This window comes from Herpailurus yagouaroundi, unplaced genomic scaffold, assembly GCF_014898765.1.
Source record: "Herpailurus yagouaroundi ecotype Mexico unplaced genomic scaffold, PumYag 166, whole genome shotgun sequence".
NCBI lineage: Eukaryota > Metazoa > Chordata > Mammalia > Carnivora > Felidae > Herpailurus > Herpailurus yagouaroundi.
In genome coordinates this window covers 18,307,262-18,326,576 of record NW_024412407.1, presented here as the reverse complement: position 1 = coordinate 18,326,576, position 19,315 = coordinate 18,307,262, and the positions used below count along the sequence as shown (strand labels likewise).

General features: G+C 37.3%; 1 protein-coding gene across 7 annotated transcripts in view; it reads right to left on the bottom strand.

Moving 5' to 3' along the window:
* Window positions 1–5,876: 5,876 nt before the first annotated feature.
* Window positions 5,877–19,315, bottom strand: part of CAPRIN2 (caprin family member 2) — a 46,179-nt gene continuing 32,740 nt past the window's right edge. For 3 of the 7 annotated variants that reach the window (XM_040488509.1, XM_040488508.1, XM_040488512.1), the window contains 7 exons: window positions 18,405–18,509; window positions 16,160–16,306; window positions 13,486–13,654; window positions 11,875–12,057; window positions 10,775–10,875; window positions 7,966–8,029; window positions 5,877–6,796 (listed from right to left, as the gene is read on the bottom strand). In XM_040488509.1, coding sequence (XP_040344443.1) covers window positions 6,228–6,796; window positions 7,966–8,029; window positions 10,775–10,875; window positions 11,875–12,057; window positions 13,486–13,654; window positions 16,160–16,306; window positions 18,405–18,509 — 1,338 coding nt within the window. In that variant the 3' untranslated portion in view covers window positions 5,877–6,227. Of the gene's footprint in view, window positions 6,841–7,965; window positions 8,030–10,774; window positions 10,876–11,874; window positions 12,058–13,485; window positions 13,655–16,159; window positions 16,307–18,404; window positions 18,510–19,315 lie in introns of all 7 variants that reach the window. The other 4 variants (XM_040488510.1, XM_040488511.1, XM_040488513.1 and 1 more) reach the window with 4 other exon arrangements.

The window sequence follows — 19,315 nt, the reverse complement described above, 5'->3', positions numbered from 1 at the left end:
TTAACAAGTGATATGTACATTTCAAACTCTACAGCAAGGTTCAGAATGAAAAGTAAAAGTCTTCTTCCCTCTTACAACCCCCTTTCCTTAGAGGCAACATTATTAAATTTCTTGTACATACTACCAGAAAAACTGATCCAAGTATTCATACATACATTCTTTTGGAAATGTTTACAGGAACAATATTGCACTCCATAACTTCCCTACTGGCGGGCATCTAGGTTGTTTCTCCAGATTTTGCTTTAATCGTTCATACTATACAGAATATCTATAGACATGTATCATGGCATAATTCCAAAACTATCTGTAAGATTCCAACAGTGGAATTTCTGGGTCAAAAAGTATATGCTTTCTTATCTTGAAAGCTATTGCCAAGTTACTCTCCCAAAATACCAATTTTATTCCCATCTATAGTGTGAGTGTCCATTTCCCCAAATGCTTGCCAAAATATGCCCTTCAAAACTTTATGTATGCTTATTTCTCTGTGTATGTTTGTACAAACTGCCTCTCCACACGTGTTGCCCTTTTTGGGGGGCCATCTTTTTCTTGATTTCCTCTGATTGCAGGTGGTCATTTGTCTTTTGACATTATTTCCACCAAACAAGTTTTGGAGAATAAATTCTATGTGTAAAATTTGTTCATCTTTTATGGCTTCTGGGTTTTGTGTCCCATTTAGAAAGCTCTTCATTCTCCCACATTAGTGCCCCCATCCTCCGCTCCAAATCACACTACCATGAAGCCCAAAGTCAACTAGTCCCACCACTGTATTCAAAGCTTCCAATTAAATTTTTGGTGCCCCACTCTTAAATATGAACAGTCAACCAATTATCACAAGGTTCTAAGCAAATATAACAACACAGATAAGAAACTAGAACCAACAGAAAAAGCGTAGGGAATAAACTACACAGGGAAGAAAACTTTAACCTTAGAGTTAGAAAATAATGCAATCGTGAAACAAGAACAGAATACATACATGTAAGGAACATCCAGATAAAAGAAGTGTACTTATAAATTTTAAATGTAGCAGAAATTTAAAACTCTGTGAATAGACAGGAAGATAAAATCAAGGAAATCTCCCAGAAAGTGAAACTTGAGAGACAAAAGATGAGAAGATTAAAGAACTGGTCCAAAGAGGTCTAGCTTTTTTTTTTTTTTTAACGTTTATATATTTTTGACAGAGAGAGAGAGAGAGAGAGAGAGAGAGAGAGAGCGAGCATGAGTGGGGGAGGGGCAGAGAGAGAGAGAGAGACACAGAATCCAAAGCAAGCTCCAGGTCCTGAGCTGTCAGCACAGAGCCCAATGCGTGGCTCGAACTCACAGACCACGAGATCATGATCTGAGCCGAAGTCAGACACTCAACTGACTGAGCCACCCAGGTGCCCCAAGGAGGTCTAGCTTCTATAGTTAAGAGTTCCAGATGTAAAACAGGAAAAAAAAAAAAGTGTAACAGAATCAAAGAAATAATTCGAGATTCTCCTTTGACAATATTTATAATAGCCAAGATGCAGAAGCAATCTAAGTACCCACTGATAGAGTAATAGACATATAAGTGATGTGTATATATACCATGGAATATTACTCAGCCATAAAAAGGATGAAATCTTGCCATTTGCAACAACATGGATGAACCTAGAAGGCACTATGCTAAGTGGCATAAGTCAGAGAAAGACAAATACCATATGATTGCAATTATATGTGGAAATCTAAAAAACAAAATGAAAACAGAAACAGACCCATAAATACAGAGAACTGGTGGTTGCCTGAGGGGAGGGAGTGGGAGGATCAAAGAAACGAGTGAAAGAGAGTGGGAGATACCGGCTTCCAGTTACAAAATAAGTAAGTCATGAGATGAAAGGCACAGCGTAGGGAATAGTCAATGGTGTTTTAACAACATCGTATGGTGGCAGATGGCAGCTACACTTGTGATGAGCACGGCATCATGCAAAAGAGTGATTTGCTCTCAGCAAATGAAATGGATGAAATTGATACACTTGATGTGTCTGAACATCAGAATGTCATTCATCTTTGTAGCCACAGAGCCAGGTACAAATTACATAACCCACATACTTGAAAGATTAATCATTTATTTCAAAAAAAGAAGCCACTGAAATAAAATGAATAAAGAAATAATGTTTGGAAAATCTAGAATGAGTGAGCCTAAGGCCTCCTGGTATCGATAATGGGTTAACAGTTTATAATCTGACATTCAGCATCTTGCACTGATCACAACTGTGATATACCTATCAGTTGTCAACAGTTGCCCAAAAGCTGAAAAATGGGGACAAAGCTATTGGCTAATCATTAAAGTGGTGATTAAGAACAACCCTGAGATAAATTATCAAGTAGAGGACCTAGGGAGACAAATCTAAGGTTTTCATCAAAATGAAGTGTATGGCAGGGAAGCAGAGTGGAAATCCCATGGAAAAACTTTGATGTCTATATGCCAACAATTATTTCACTTCATAAAATACATAAACTATCATTCTTCCTATCACGAGAATCACAATAGAACATTAGCCATTAGAGCTAAGGAATTAAAATTTGCAATCAGGAAAGATTAAAGTATGAAAACACAGTATGTGATATCAAAGCAGTGTAAAAATATAGCGATTATGGAGTTGAGAAAGTTAAAACAATCAGGTGGTTGACAAATAATTGGTACAGGAAGCGAATATGCAAATCTGCCAAAAAAACATTTCCTGCTTTAAATACCTGAACTTATTCATTAAACCATTATAGAGAAGATAACAGTAGCTCACAATTCTTGGGGGACAGTTCATTCACAAAAGGCTAAAAAATTTAAAGTCAAAGAAGAAAACTCCAGGGAGAATTCAGTACATAGAAAAACTTTCTCAAAGTCCCTGGGTGGCTCAGTCAGTTGGGTGTCTGACTGGCTCAGGTCATGATCTCAGTTTTTGAGTTCGAGCCCTGCGTTGGGCTCTGTGCTGACAGCTCAGAGCCTGGAACCTGCTTTGGATTCTGTGTCTCCCTCTCTCTCTGTCCCTCCCCTGTTCACACTCTCACGCACTCTCTCAATAAATAAACATTAAATTAAAAAAAAAAAAAAAACCTCTCTCTCCCACAGTAAGAGAGCTAAAAATCTATATATATTCAGGGACTACATGGTAACTATATGGAATGCTTTTTCTCTCCAGTTGTATCTACAAGAGTTTCCCAGTAAAATATAAGTTCTTTACATGAGGTCCACAAATAGGCTTTACATATCTTTCCATAAAGATATCTGGACTTTTACTAAAGCCTTCCAGAAGAACGGTATCTTCCGAAAGTTATATTATTTCAGAATGAAAGATCTTTTCCATTCATTCTCAGAAGTCTAAGAATTGTCCATTTCTAATCCATTGTCTTTACACTTGGGGAAAATAGTATTCCATTTAGAATACTCTCTAAAACATCACTATCATCATAAGGGGATACCCTAATGAATCTCTTTGTCACTTTCAAAAATATAAAAAAGGAGTTACTCATAATATTTTAAATAAATTAACAAAAATGGTCCTGATTGTGTGCAGGAGAAAAGACTAAGCTTAAGATCCTAATGTGGTAGAAAACAAAATGGCTAAAAAAAAAGCTAAGAAAGGCCTTGTTGAACTTGATCCACAACTCTTCTTAAACATCAAGTTTTCAAAAAAAAACAAAAACAAAACACATCGTTTTCCCCTTAGTCATTTAATAATATTTGTTTTTCCATATACTTCTTGGTTTGTATCCTGTATATAAGAGCCACTAATTTATTTAACTGGAATACTAACATCCCTAACCCACAAAATACCTACCATGAGTTTAAAAAATTCTGTTAAATAGTTAATGACATTACATTCTCCATCTGAGAACATTATACTAACATGGAGGGTTAAAAGTGGCCTAAGGGTTTAATTGATGAACCCACGCCCAGATAAAAAATATTGATTACAGGGCCCCTGGGTGGCTCAGTCAGTTAAGTGTCTGACTCTTGATTTCAGCTTAGGTCATGATCTCACGGTTCATGATTTCGAGCCCCACACTGATAGTGTGGAGCCTAGGTGGGATTCTCTCTCTCCCTCTCTCTCTGCTCCTTCCTTACTCACACTGTCTCCCTCTCTCAAATAAATAAAATATATTGACTATAAGAGGGGCGCCTGGGTGGCTCAGTCAGTTAAGTGGCCGACTTCAGCTCAGGTCATGATCTTGAGGTCCGTTAGTTTGAGCCCCACATCGGGCTCTGTGCTGACAGCTCAGAGCCTGGGGCCTGCTTCGGATTCTGTGTCTCCCTCTCTCTCTGCCCCTCCCCCACTTGTGCTCTGTCTCTCTCGCTCTCAAAAATAAACAAACATAAAAAATTATTTTTAATATATTGACTATAATAATTTAATGCTCTTATACCATCTCCTTGAGATTACTTACCACCTCAGAGTGAGAGGTGTTTAACAGAAAACTTTCAAAACAAGATCAAAACAAGAAATTTCTTCCTTAGCTAGTAACTTGCCTTGGTTGCAGGTTAACAATGCCCTTCTCCAACCCTTCCTATATTCCAGAATACAAAATGCTTACTTTTATTTTTTTTTTAATTTTTTTTAATGTTTATTATTTGAGAAAGAGACAGAGAGCAAGCAGGGGAGGGGCAGAGAGGGAGACACAGAATTGGAAGCAGGCTCCAGGCTCTGAGCTGCCAGCGCAGAGCCCAACGCAGGGCTCGAACCCACAAACTGCAAGATCATAACCTGGACTGAAGTCAGCAGCCTAACCGACTGAGCCACCCAGGCGCCCCTAAAAAATGCTTACTTTTAAAAACTATGCTTTAGGGGCGCCTGGATGGCTCAGTCGGTTGAGCGTCCAACTTTGGCTCAGGTCATGATCTCACAGCTCGTGAGTTCAAGCCCCGCGTTGGGCTTTGTGCTGACAGCTCGGAGCCTAGAGCCTGCTTGGGATTCTGTGTCTCCCTCTCTCTGCCCCTCCCCCGCTTGTGCTATCTCTGTTTCTCAAAAATGAATAAATGTAAAAAAAAAAAAAAAATTAAAAAAACACTATGCTTTAATTAATAAAATTATTAAGCTCTTATTCATGAGAAACATAAATAAGCTTAAATTGTGAAGTGTGAGAATATATGCCTAAAATGGTTACTAAACTCTGTCAATGCCTGCTATACTAATACTACACCACACACACACACACACACACACACACACACACACACACACACACAATTCTGTAAGTATGTGGAATGAAAAAAAAATCATAGCACCTAACATTTATTAAAATGCTTACGTGCCAGGCACTGTGTTAAGTCTTTTAGATATTCTTAGTTGAACTTCACATTTGCCCTAGGAGGTCATGGAAATAGTCTATTAAAAAAAAGAGAGAGAGAGAGAAAGAAAGAGAAGGTAGGGGGGATCTTAGAGGTAAAATAACTTGCCCAAGATCAGTAACTAAGTGGCAAAATCAGGACTCAAACACAGCACTGCCTGACCAGAAATCTTTTAAACATTCTACCTACTCAAATTGAGAATCCACCAGAAGGTATAAGCTTCACTGATGTCAGACCAGTAGTATTAGCTGTGTACCTATCTACTATTGTATCCTGTATTATCATACAAGTAGTAGGTACTTAAAAATAGCTAACAGATAATAGCATGTCCTAATGCAAAATAGCTTCAAAAAGAAATGTTATTTAGCCAAAGGAAAACAGAGGATATCTTCTGATGAATGACAGGTATAACATCAGAGAAAACTCTAAAAAGAGCTATTATATATAGTCTTACTTTAAAATAATAGTATGAACCATGAATTAACACCCACCCAAAAGTTATCAGTGATGCATAGCAAAAAATTCAATACTTTACCCCTTAACTAAATGTTTAATCAAATAAGAACACTGAAGGTGCATGTAACTTTTTTATTGAGGCACAACAAGGCATTATAACTTGCCTGAACTTGAGGCAGTCAGTTTAGTAAGCTGAACGTTAATACAGTTAAGGATTAAGTGCAAACAATATACATTCACAGCTTGACTAGCGAGGCTACATCACAATTTATAAAGTGCCAGATTAGTGCTAATTGTCATTCAGCTTGAAATTTTTCACCTTGGGGAGGAAAACAAAAAAAGTAAGGACCTCCACCTTCCTCTAGGAAAGAAAACATTTTCCTAAACCAGTCACAAGGGCAAAGACTACTTCTCCTTTAACCCTACTAATTAGAACACCATTCTTTTACTGTCAATTCTGTACTGACTTTCAATCTTGATAAAGAAGATAGCCTGAAAATGTAGAATATTTCCAACTACTTCCATAAATTGCTCCCCTGTGCAAACGTAACCATATCTGGTCTCCCTGGAAGAGCTGAAGAATTGCATGATTGCTAGCAGTTTCATGGTCTGGAGCACCATCATTGGCATAGGCAGATACCAAGACCTCTTCATTCTTCATGAGGTTGACATATAGTGGCACATTCACTGCCAGCTTTAGCATGTGAAAAATGAAAACATAAGTGCCATTCACTGGGCAATTAAATCTACCAAGCTGAAGATCAAAAGTTTCTCCCAAGTTGTTTAGAAGAAGATCAAACACGATAGGTTGGTCTAAAGTTCCAGGGGCGAGATTAGAGGTTCTGGCTGCTGAGAAGGCAACGCGCATCTGCTGAGGCAGGGGATAGACGTGTACTGGCAGTATGGTGGCTGCTGGATTTGTCACGGGCACATCCACAGGGGTCATGCTACGGGAGTCTCCTTGTCCAGAGTCACCACTGTTAAACGTTTCGTTGTCTCTTTCTGGGCTGCTCACCTGAGAAGAATCACTCCACCCTGCTGTTTTATTAGCAACAGTGAGTTTCTCATAATGAAGCAGTTAGCTTTGAACACAATATTTAACATTAGTCGGCTACTGAAATACAGATAAAAATACATTTTATAGTAAATTCTAAAACAAAAACAACAAAGTATAGCTACAGTATACTTTTCTAAAGTTTTCTAGCACTAGGCTTTCATATTACTATTAAGCCAAAAAGGACCTAGATGATCTTGTCTAGTGGGCCTCATTGTTTTTTTAAGATTTTTTTTTTTTAAAGAAAATAAGCCTCCAGGAAATGCTGAGTTACTAGTTAAAGATTAGCAAAGTCTAAAACCCAGGTTTGAACACTCTTTTTATTTCTTTTATCTGTCTTCTGTAATTCTCACTCAGTTCTTCATTCCTCAGTGATAAATCTACTCAAACTATCTAATGTACAAGGACTCAAGAAAACTGAGATTACATAAAAGAACCAACTTTTAGAACTACTCGCCACTCAAAGATACTCTGTTATGATACTAAGCCCCATGATGAATGCCTGTTCTTCATTTCCAAGTTAATGTGATATCATGAAATCTTAATGTTTTAAGTACTACACAAAAACATAGCTCAGATAGAAGGCCAAGGCAGTGTGAATACTGATTGCTTTCTTAAAAGGAAAAGATTGTTTTTCTGTGATAAAGTTAGTTAATCTTCAGTAATTCTTGATTTTCTCAGTTACACTGAATCTTTTCTACTAAAGGTCCTATTAAACCTTCACATTTTAAAAAGTATTATAATATCTTCTGAAATTTCAAGTCATGGTGTCTTAATTGCTGCTTTTTCCTATCTTTCAATGTAGTGACACTAGAGTATCTAGGAATGCCCATTATTACAAGAAACATCATCCTGAATCATCACATGAAACTATTTGAAGTATGCAAGATGAATACATATCAAAGGCTGAATTATGCTGTGGTGTCAATCAAACTGAAAACACACACACATACACTTTTAATCTAAATGGACAACTGGTTTCCACAGCCATTCCAGTAGTCTAGTATTTCTCTCAGGTCTTCAGTACTACATTTATGCAAAATGAAAACTTTAAAAGCTAAATGGTGAAAACAATGTACTCTGGGGAGAACTTCACAGAAGACAAAGAAAGATCTAGAGGTATGTTCTGTGTAACCCAGTTAATCATCCTTACCTCTTGAATTTGTCCGAGGACCACCAGATGTCCCTCCTCGCTTGTAACACTGCTGGAAATTATCCTGAAATGAACATGTAATATTTAACCTTGGCACCAAAAATGCATGATGATAGTCCTTTCCCAGTGTTATTGGCTAGTGAATTTGTAAGATTAAAGTCCTCTTAGCCTTTTCTCTACCCTTCCCCAGCAGCCACAGAGGCTCAGATGTTTCCAAACACCAAGAAAGGCAAAAAGGGCAACAATAGCAATACTTGCTTCATCTGTGAATTAACCTGACCAAGTAGGTATGCTAATAATTGCAAAAACAAGAAGGCATCCAGGAAACACTATGTAAAAGATACAATGTGAGGTAATGAGGGAAATTCAGAAATATGGCCTGGTCCTCTATCCCTTATCGCAAGATAAAGGGAAATAATAAGGCAAGAACACAGACTATTTCAATCTTGCTCTATTTATAGATCCAACTGTGAAGACAATTATGAACTACGTCAGGATTTTGTTTTGTTTTCACAGAGAGGTTGGTAAGAATTATAGCATATGAATGTACTATTGCCTGAAAACATAATTTAATATCCTCAAGAAAAAAACGTTCACGAGGCAACATTTCAAACAGACTCCCAGGTATGTTGAAAGTCAGCCTCCAGACAACGCATGAAAAGAATGATCAGTGGCATGATTAAATTAGCACATACAATAAAAATAAACACATGCAATAAAAAATTTAAACAGGACAAGAAGGCACACAATAATTAAGTCTCCTACCCCAAACTCCTAATCCTTTTCCCAATAGCAACAACTATCTCATGCTTTCTCAGCAAGAAATTGACTTTCTTTTTTTTTTAATGTAACCTCTATGCCTAATGTGGGGCTTGACCTCATGACCCTGAGGATCAAAAGTCACATGCTATACTGACTGAGCCAGCCAGGCACCCCAGCAAGACATTTAAAGCAGCACAAAAAATTCCAGAATATTGGTGTTAAGAACAGCTTCATTACAGGCACCTGGGTGGCTCAGTCAGTTGAGTGTCCAACTTCAGTTCACGTTATGATCTCACGATTCCTGAGTTCAAGCCCCACAGCAGACTGGCTGCTGTCAGCCTGTCAGTGCAGAGCCTGCTTCAGATCCTGTCTCTCTCTTTGCCTCTCCCTCCTTACACTCAAAAAATAAATAAAATATTTAAAAAAAAATTTTTTTTTTAAAAGGAGCTGTTCATTACTGTCTCACATTACCGTGCTAAGCCTTCATGTATGTTAATTCACTTAATCCTCAGGATATCTCAGAAAGTAATCCTCACAACACTTCAGAGTAAGATGAGTCTTCATCCAACAGATGAGGAACCACAGATCAGAAAGTTTACTCAACATACCCAAGGTCACACAACAAAGGAAGTGATGAAATCAGGAATCAAACCCAAGTCATTTAAGTGATTTGGTGTGTTCTTCGAGGTGTGTTCTTAACCCCCTTTTCAACGTTTATTTATCTTTGGGACAGAGAGAGACAGAGCATGAACGGGGGAGGAGCAGAGAGAGAGGGAGACACAGAATCGGAAACAGGCTCCAGGCTCTGAGCCATCAGCCCAGAGCCTGATGCGGGGCTCGAACTCACGGACCGCGAGATTGTGACCTGGCTGAAGTCGGACGCTTAACCGACTGCGCCACCCAGGCGCCCCTTAACCCCCTTTTCAATACTGTCTCTGTATAGACATCTACCTTACCTCATTTAACTAACTGTAAGCTCCTCAAAAACAGGTACTTTATATCACAACAGAACTCAGTGGGAAACCACATACTTAAGAACTTGTAAAACTTCAAAACTGAAAATTCTGACCTATGCAGTCATATCCATAAATGATCAATGACAAAGAGGTCCCACGGTTTGTTAAAGTAGAATGTCTAACCTCTTACCAGTCTTTTATCATATGTAGTAAAGAAAATCTGAGCTATTCAAATAAAAATAAACAAAAAAAGTCAATTTTTGAAAAATACTTTTGCTACACCAGGTACCTAGAAAAGTTAAACTGAAAGCAACATAATGAAGTTGGGGCGCCTAGGTGGCTCAGTCGCCTAGCACCCAAATCTTGATTTCAGTTCAGGTCATGATCCCAGAATCGTGGGATCAAGCCCCATGTCGGGCTCCACATGGAGCATGGGGACTGTGTGAGATTCTCTCTCTCCCCTTCAAAAAAAAAAGGAAAAGAAAATAATAAAGTTAAGCTCATAGGGTCTGGAGTTAGGAAACATGCAGTCTCATGTTAATTCTACCATTCATTTGCTGAGTGACCTCAGATAAGTAATTTGTTTCTGAACCCCAGTTTCTCTCAAAAGGTGGAGGAGTGAATGAGTTAATGCAAACAACATGATAAATAAAGTTCTTAAGACCTTCTAAGTTCTGTCTAACAGACAATTGTCATTTATCTTCTGTGGGTTACTTGAAAAGCTTCCAACTCAACTCTCCACAGTACTGACAAGTAGTTCTAAAACAAAGAGTGCCTTGGGGTGTCTGGGTGGCTCAGTCAGTTAAGTGTTGGACTCCAGCTCAGGTCATGATCTCACGGTTTGTGGGTTGAAGCCCCGTGTCAGACTCTGTGCTGACAGCTAAGAGCCTGAAGCCTGCTTTGGATTCTGTCTGTCTCTGCCCCTCCCCTGCTCACATTCTGTCTATCTCTCTCTCAAAAATAAACATTTCAAAAATTTAAAAAAAACAAAGAGTGCCTTATACCAAATACACTGTGACTCGGCTATAGTTTAATCACAGCTTAACATCAACAACTGTACTATATTATTCAACTATGACAACTATTCTTACCCTTTGGGAATAAGGTGTTCCAGGATACTCTCTAGCTTGGAACTGTAGCTGGCTATAATTTCCATTGGTAATTGAAGGTGGTCCTCTATAAGTATCAAAACCTAATAAACAAACAACTTAAATAAAATTATGGGCAAAATTATACTAAACTTTTAAATAGTCTAATTCTATACCACTTTAAAAGTTAAACTGATCCTATAATACCATCATTAGATTTATGCCTTCTTTAAGCAAACTCTACTAATATTGCTTCCACAGGAAAACACGTATTTATAAAATACCGCTAACTTCAAATAAGCCAAGGGCAGAGATTTACTACTGCTGCAATGCAGGTGGGGTTCAAAAGGGTGCATGGTTAAGGCCTGTCTAGCACAATTCTGCTAATACCAAGAGAATAACATGTGGAACCATATCTAAGACTTAAGAAAATATCACTATTATAGTCTCAAAATTTATATTTTTATGTATAGTATCCTCTCATAGAAAAATAACTAGAAAATGGGCACTGATTATGACACATTTTGAGACATATTTTTATTTGACATAGTTTGACTTGGGGCAGTCATGTCAATTAAAAAAAAGTAAGTATTCAAATATGAAAACCCAAATTCGGGGCGCCTGGGTGGCGCAGTCGGTTAAGCGTCCGACTTCAGCCAGGTCACGATCTCGCGGTCCGTGAGTTCGAGCCCCGCGTCCGGCTCTGGGCTGATGGCTCAGAGCCTGGAGCCTGTTTCCGATTCTGTGTCTCCCTCTCTCTCTGCCCCTCCCCCGTTCATGCTCTGTCTCTCTCTGTCCCAAAAATAAATAAATGTTGAAAAAAAAAAAAAAGAAAAGAAAACCCAGATTCATCCCCGGAAAAGAAAGATGCTCAACCTTTCACTGCAACAAGTCACAGGATCAATCTGCTTTTCATACAAAAAGTTCCTCTGTTATATAGGCAACAGGTATATTAGAAAAGCTATATTTTACAGAAATAGGGAATTTTCTACCACAATATGGAGGGCAACTAAAAAAGGAACAAGGTAAAGTAAAAATAGTTTGAGTTAAGTAAATATATAAACAAAATAATTCAGTATAATTAAATTTTGTTCAGAGCATACCTTTATAACCACCAGGGGACCGATACGAATTGGTTAGTAATCTCCCACCACGAGTACATCCTCTAACAGATCCCCGGCTATTGACAAATGGTTGAGAGGGTCTGGGAAATACATTCGTCTGTGCTGGGTAAAAGGCAAGGCTACCATTGCTTACTTGAATAGTTCCATCAGGATAACTTGCTGCTTAAGGAAACAGTTTTAAGTCCAAGAGTTAAATGGTAACAAAGATTTAATATTCTTTATACTTAAAAGTCACTGTATATCAAAACCTTTAATATAATTTTCTCCCTTTGAAAAAAAAACAACAACAGGTGCTATATATACATATACGTATATATAGAGATCCTGGTATCTATACATATATTTAAGTAATAGAATATTATTCAGCCTTAAAAAGGTAAGAAATTCTGACACATGCTACAATATGGATGAAATCTTGAAGACATTATGCTGAACGAAATAGGCCAGTCACAAAAGGACAAATACTGTCTGTTTCCACTTACTCTAGGTAAGTACCTAGAGTAGTCAAATTCATAGAGTAGAATGGTAGTTGCCAGGGGGCAGTAGGAAGAGGGGGAATGGAGAGTTAGTGTTAAATGGGTACAGAGTTCATTTGGGAAAGATGAAAAAGTCCTTAGAGATGAATGGTGGTGATGGCTACACAACCATCTGGCCATACACTTAAAAATGGTTAAAATGGTAAATTTTATGTTATGTATATTTGGCCAAAATTAAAGGAAAAAAGGCTGAACACCCCAGATCAAGGAGTAAAAGGCAATGAATTTTAATTAATACTATACCTAAGAAGGCACAGGACAAATATCCCTTATGTAAATCATCTACACTATGTTTTCACTCAGTACAAGTGAGAACAGAATGAGGTCTTTGGTGGCTAGGTCCAAGGATTTACATTTAGTATCTCTTGTGAGTAACCAAATACCTCTAATGTTCGACTCATTTACTCAGGCTTAAGTTTTAGAAAACTCAATGGGGATCTGAAACACCAACACTAAAAATCTACAGGTGTTTATCAAATTAGGAAATAACTACAAAGTTGCCTATTCTTTCATGTATTTGGATAGCATAAAAGAGCAAAACAGTTTTTCATCTCTAAGCAAACAACGGAAAAGCATACTAAATTATATCTTTGCATTAATCAATGCTTTATTGTAAGAGGGAAAAAGAGAGAACAGGCCAGATAGCTATCTGTCTGTGCTAAAAGATTTAACGGAGTGATTTCAAAACTCTTCTAGAAGAAGGGCACTTCTATAGTAGAAGGGCACTATATATATATATATATATATATATATATATATATATCACCCTATCTACTTCTATTACTGTCCATGGTAATCAAAGCAATCAGATTTAAAAATATGAACCTACTTCAAGGTTTAATCAACCATCTAGGTTCTACCTCTACAAAAGTTAAAATTAATTGGCGAACTTAATTAATAGAAGAAAGGCATTTAAGTGTTTCTCAACACTTGAACATGCGAAGAAATAATGCTTACTAGTCAAGAAAGAACCCTTAAAGTATCACTACTGAATTGCTTTCCATTCTACTAGCTGTCATCTAAGTCTTCAAAATATCATATGCAAAGATCTTACCAGTCTCTTGAGAAAGGACAGTTTGTTCTACATGTATAGCTGGCAGTTGGCACTGGGGTGGTGTTTGTGTACTTGCTGTAGTAAAACTTTGATTGTAGCCAGGTGAATAAGGGGATTCTTTTACTTCTTGTTCTTTCCGTGGAGGCAGAGGTGCATTAACATTAAACACCTTAAGAGACAAAGGGTACACTAAGTCCTTTGTAATGTTTCATAGAAAAGGATTAAGGATGACATCCAACAAAGTTCTCCAACATTCAAAAACTTCTATTTGACAGGCAAAGGACTTGAATGGACATTTCTCCAAAAAAGAGAAATGGCCAATAAGCACATGAAAAGATGCTCAGCATCACAGTCATTAGGGAAATACAAATCAAAACCACAATAATATACCACTTCATACTCATTAGGATGGCTGTTACCAAAAGAAAAAAAAAAAAAAAGAGAAAATCTAAGTGTTGGCAAAGATGTGGTGTAATTTGAGCCTTGTGCATTACTGGTAGGAATGTAAAATGATGCAACCAACTGTAGAAAACAGTGTGGTTGTTCCTCAAAAAGTTAAACATGCAATTACCATATGATCCAGCAAATCCACTTCTAAAATATAACCAAAAGTACTGAAAGCAGAGGCTCACATTTTGTACATCAATGTTCATAGCAGCATTATTCACAATAGGCAAAAGGGGGGCGCCTGGGTGGCTCAGTCAGTTAAGCGTCCGACTTCAGCTCAGGTCACGATCTCACGGACCGTGAGTTCAAGCCCCGCGTAGGGCTCTGGGCTGATGGCTCAGAGTCTGGAGCCTGCTTCCGGTTCTGTGTCTCCCTCTCTCTCTGCCCCTCCCCCATTCATGCTCTGTCTCTGTCTCAAAAATAAACGTTAAAAAAAAAAAATTTAAAAAAAAAACAATAGGCAAAATGTGGAAACAATCCAAATGTACAAGAGCTGAATGGATAAACAAAATGTGGTATAGACATACAATAGAATATTATTTAGCTATAAAAAAATGAAATTCTGATCCATAATACAACATGAATAAACCTTGAAAATATTTTGCTAAATGAAATAAGTCATATACAAAAGGGCAAATAATGTGATTCCACTTATCTGAGTACTTAGAACAGGTAATGAGGCAAAAAGAAGATAGGTTACTAGAAGCTGGAGAGAGGGAGGAATAAAAAGCTATTATTTAATGAGTATAGTTTAATGGTTTGGATGATGAAAATGTTTTGGAAACAGCGGAAATGGTTGTACAACACTGTAGATGTACTAAACATCACTGAATTATACACTTAAAAATGGTTAAAATGGTAAATTTTATGTCATATGTATTTTACTATGGCAAAAAAAAAAACCTATTTGGTTTCTAGTAGATCTAAACTCAAATACAAAAATTAATCTTCCTGCTATTATAATAATGCTTACTGAGCATGAAAGCTACACAGGCCAAGAGAGTACTTTTTCAAAAATTAAAGATGAAAAAAATCTGCCACCTACCAAATTTCTACCACATGGCAGGCAAATGACCTGTCCAGACTCTGGCCATTGTCTATAAAATAGCACTTCCATTACTGTCCAGCTCCCTTACCCTGCTCCATTTTTCCCCATGACACAGGTGACATTTCCCCATATGTATATACATATATATATGTATACGTATACACATATATATGTGTGTGTGTATATTTTTCTCTCTAGCCCTCTCACCTCCATTATCAAATGTAAGCTTCTTGAGCACAAAGACTTGTCTCTTTTTCACTGCCAATACCCAACCCCAGTGATTAAGAACAGTATCTGATTTCATTAACGAGAAAAAGTTAATAAAACCAATGTGGCAATACTGTGCAGGAGGGACTGACAGGGTAAGAGGGAAAACAAAGAAACTAATCAGTTCTAAGAGGCCAAGCATGAAGTGATAAAACTAGTGAATTTAGGTGCCTGAATTCAAAAGCTTATATCTCCCTGCATTGTATCTGCTTTCCATTGCCACTCCACTGGCCCCACCCTACCACCATCACTGAAAAGTATCCAGAGTGGGGCATTAAGCATCATCAGATACTTACTGGCTAAGACTTTTTTTCTAAAGAACTGTTCTATACTATTCTGTTTTAGAGAGTAAACATATAAACCTAGTTATATTACCTTGAAAAATGTTTTAAGCTTAAACAATTTGCAGAGGAATGTGTAATTCAGAATACCACACAAATTGGAACAATTATCCAAAATCAGCATAAGATCAAAATAAAATCAAATGAAAGTTTCCAGAATGACAGAACACCCAAGTATGTGCCCTATATTTCAGGCTATTGATGCTATGGAACATCACTAGTGTGGTATTAGTAATGGTTAGTATTATTAAGCTGTTCACAGAAAATTATGTTTCTCACCCACACATTTTTTTTTTAATTAATATGAACCCTCAGCTTTGCCTGCTACTAATTTTCTGAGTGGGGAAAATGTTCTGATAAAATATCCATTCAAAATTCTCAAGGCTTTGGATTTAATACTCTTTCACCACAAACAATATTTGCATTGGACAAAGCAAGGATCAACCCAAATAAGAGCAATACAAAAGGCAAAGTTTTTCACATAGTAAGTACCCAATAATGGACGTAAGAGAAACAATGGCTTTTTAACAGGAACAATGAACTGTAATCACCATTCACGTTTCATACTCACTGTCTGCATGGCTTGAAAGGGCGCTGTGTTAATCGTTACTGAACTACTACTTGCTGGAGGTGACTGGAAGCCCTGTTCAGAGCCCTTTGACATGGGAGGATTTGAAGAAGCTAGTGAAGATGGTTGCTTGCTTGGGGGAACTGCTGCCTGGGAAGGAGAAATGCAGCATCAGCCAATCACCTGCCATATAACAAGCAGTTAACTTACACTAAACCCCAGACTGGCCTAAGTCAGCAAGTTCTATAGGATGACATTCGGACACAGGAATGCAAAAGAATAGCTTCTGCTTACAATTTCAAATCACAACTGCTGAGGATGCACACTAGCATTTGCTGTGCACAGCTTGCTGACTAAGTGAAAGAGTCTTACTATTAATCAGTCTAACAGATGAGGTACTGAACTTTTTATGAGTACCTAGTCAAACCCTGAAACGGTAGTTTCCAACTAAGAATCTAATATTATTCCAAATCTATACAGAAGAATTACGAAAAATCTTGGGTTAGTTGCTTAGTCAATGTTAATTTTTCTTGATTTTAAAGTCTTATTCCTAGATTTCTAAGTCAGCTGCCTTTAAAAAAGAAAATCAAACCTGATCTAATTTAAATAATACTTATCTATGGTAATAAGCAAATCCTTGATGTAACAGATTACAAATCCAAAGGCTTAAAAAGATACCAAAAAACCAGTCCTAATCAGATTATGAAACAGACCTGTGACTCACTTGGTCACACCTTCCTCTTCTTAAAATGAGGAACCAAGTAATTTTAATTTAGACCAAGTCTACACCATAAAAATTAATGTGTATCTATATATTCTTATATTCTGTAATGAATACATTATCTTGTATAATAGCGAACCAAAAATAATAAAATCTAAGAGCTGCTAAATTAATCTAAAAAAATCATGCTATCTTGCTATACCTATTTCAAGGATTTGCTCAAACTTAGCAAAAACTATCATTTTAGAATTGAAAGCACAAACATAATATAGTTGACCCTTGAAAAACACACAGGTTAGGAGTGCTGAACCCCAAAGTCAAAAATCCACATATAACTCTTGACTCCCCAAAAACTTAACTACTAATACCTTATAGAGATGGAAAGGAAGCCTTACCAATACTATAAACAGTCGATTAACACATATTTTGTAAGGTATAGGTATTATATATTGTATTCTTACAACAAAGTAACCTAGAGAAAAGACAATGTTAAGAAAAGCATAAGGCCCAGTGTCTATCAGTAGATGAATGGATAAAGATGTGGTGTGTGCGTGCGTATCTGTGTGTAATGAAATATTATTCAGCCATAAAAAAGAATGAAATCTTGCCATTTGCAACAACAGGGATAAGCTAGAGAGGATAATGCTAAGCAAAAGAAGTCAGCCAGAGAAAGATAAATACTGTAAGATTTTACTCATATATGGAATTTAAGAAACAAAACAAATGAGCAAAGGCGGGGGGGGGGGGAAGGAGAGGAAAAAAAAGAGAGAGAGACAAACCAAGAAACAAGACTCTTAACTACGCAGAACCAACTGATGGTTACCAGAGGGGAAATGGGTTAAATACATGATGGGAATTTAAGGAGTACATTTATTGTGAGGAGCACAGGGTGATTTAAGGAAGTGTTGAGTCACAATATCGTACACCTGAAACTAATATTGCACTGCATGTTAACTAAATGGAATTAAAATTAAAACCTAATTTAAAAAAAATGAAAATCATAAGAACATACATTTACAGTATTGTAGTTATCAAAAAACTAAAACGTATAAGTGGACCTTCACAGTTCAAGACCATATTGTTCAAGGGTCAACTGTGCTATCAAAATGCTTTTGACAAAATTAGCCAAAAGAAAATTCATTCCTATGGAGGTAGTGCTAATATTAACACTATAAATTTATTGAGTCTCAGTTATATAAGTAGATTTTTCTGCTAAGGATTCCATCAATATAATATATATAGTGAGAAACTTGACTTACTCCTACCTAGAACTTTTCATCTTTTTTGACAACAGCAATTTAGATATATTTATTGTATGTGATAAGGCATTACACTATTAAGTTTACTTATATGGCAAAGTCACAGCAAAGTTACCTGTAATTCCAGGACAATATCTACAGAAAGCAATACATTAGTCAAGTATAAATGTTAAATAATTCAACTGATCATGCCTGTAATGCATAAGGTAAGCTGGTTCTGCTATTATTTTAGACAGAAAAGAAATTAACACAATTGGCCTCTTATTACCTCAGGAGTCTCTGAGGTCATAAACTCTGTTTCAGATCCCGAAGAAGCCTGATCAGTAGTAACCAAGCAAGCATTTGAGCTACAAGTAACTGAAGAAGAAGCAGCCTAGACACAGGAAGATATAAAACATGATAAAAGGCACATTTTGTTCACTTTATATTTCTTGAGTCCTGAGCTTCATAACATGTAACTCTTACCAAGCACTCACTAGTGCCAAATACTATGCTAAACACTTTATACATATTCACGTGTTTAGTCCTAACAATAACCCTGTGAGATAGATACAACCATCCCCATTTTATAGACAATAAGGCATAGGCAAAGATAAGTTAAGTAGTGGATCCAATATCACACAAAAATTAAGTTAGTGGTGAGAGTCAAACCCAAGCAGTCAGCTAAATTGCCTTTCCAGGTCTGGTCACCAAAGCTACACATCTAATCCCATCCTCATTTATCAAGATTCTTGGCCCTAGAAACCTGGGCCTCAACAGCAGATGGAACATCTGGCCCTCAACAGCAGTTCAATGGAAGCAGTTCAGGGCACATTCAACACTGTGGGCACAGCTCTGCCAGGGATCACAGTAACTGTGGTTTGGCTCTCTGTGCTCCCACTGTCTTAAAGAGGTAGGCAGAAGTACAAATAGAAATGATAAGCTTAGGGCGCCTGGGTGGCTTAGTCGGTTAAGCGTCCCACTTCGGCTCAGGTCATGATCTCATGGCTTGTGAGTTCGAGCCCCACATCGGGCTCTGTGCTGACAGCTCAGAGCCTGGAGCCTGTTTCAGATTCTGTGTCTCCCTCTCTCTCTGCTCCTCCCCCATTCACACTCTGTCTCTCTCTCCCTCAAGAATAAACATTAGAAAGAAAGAAAGAAAGAAAGAAAGAAAGAAAGAAAGAAAGAAAGAAAGAAAGA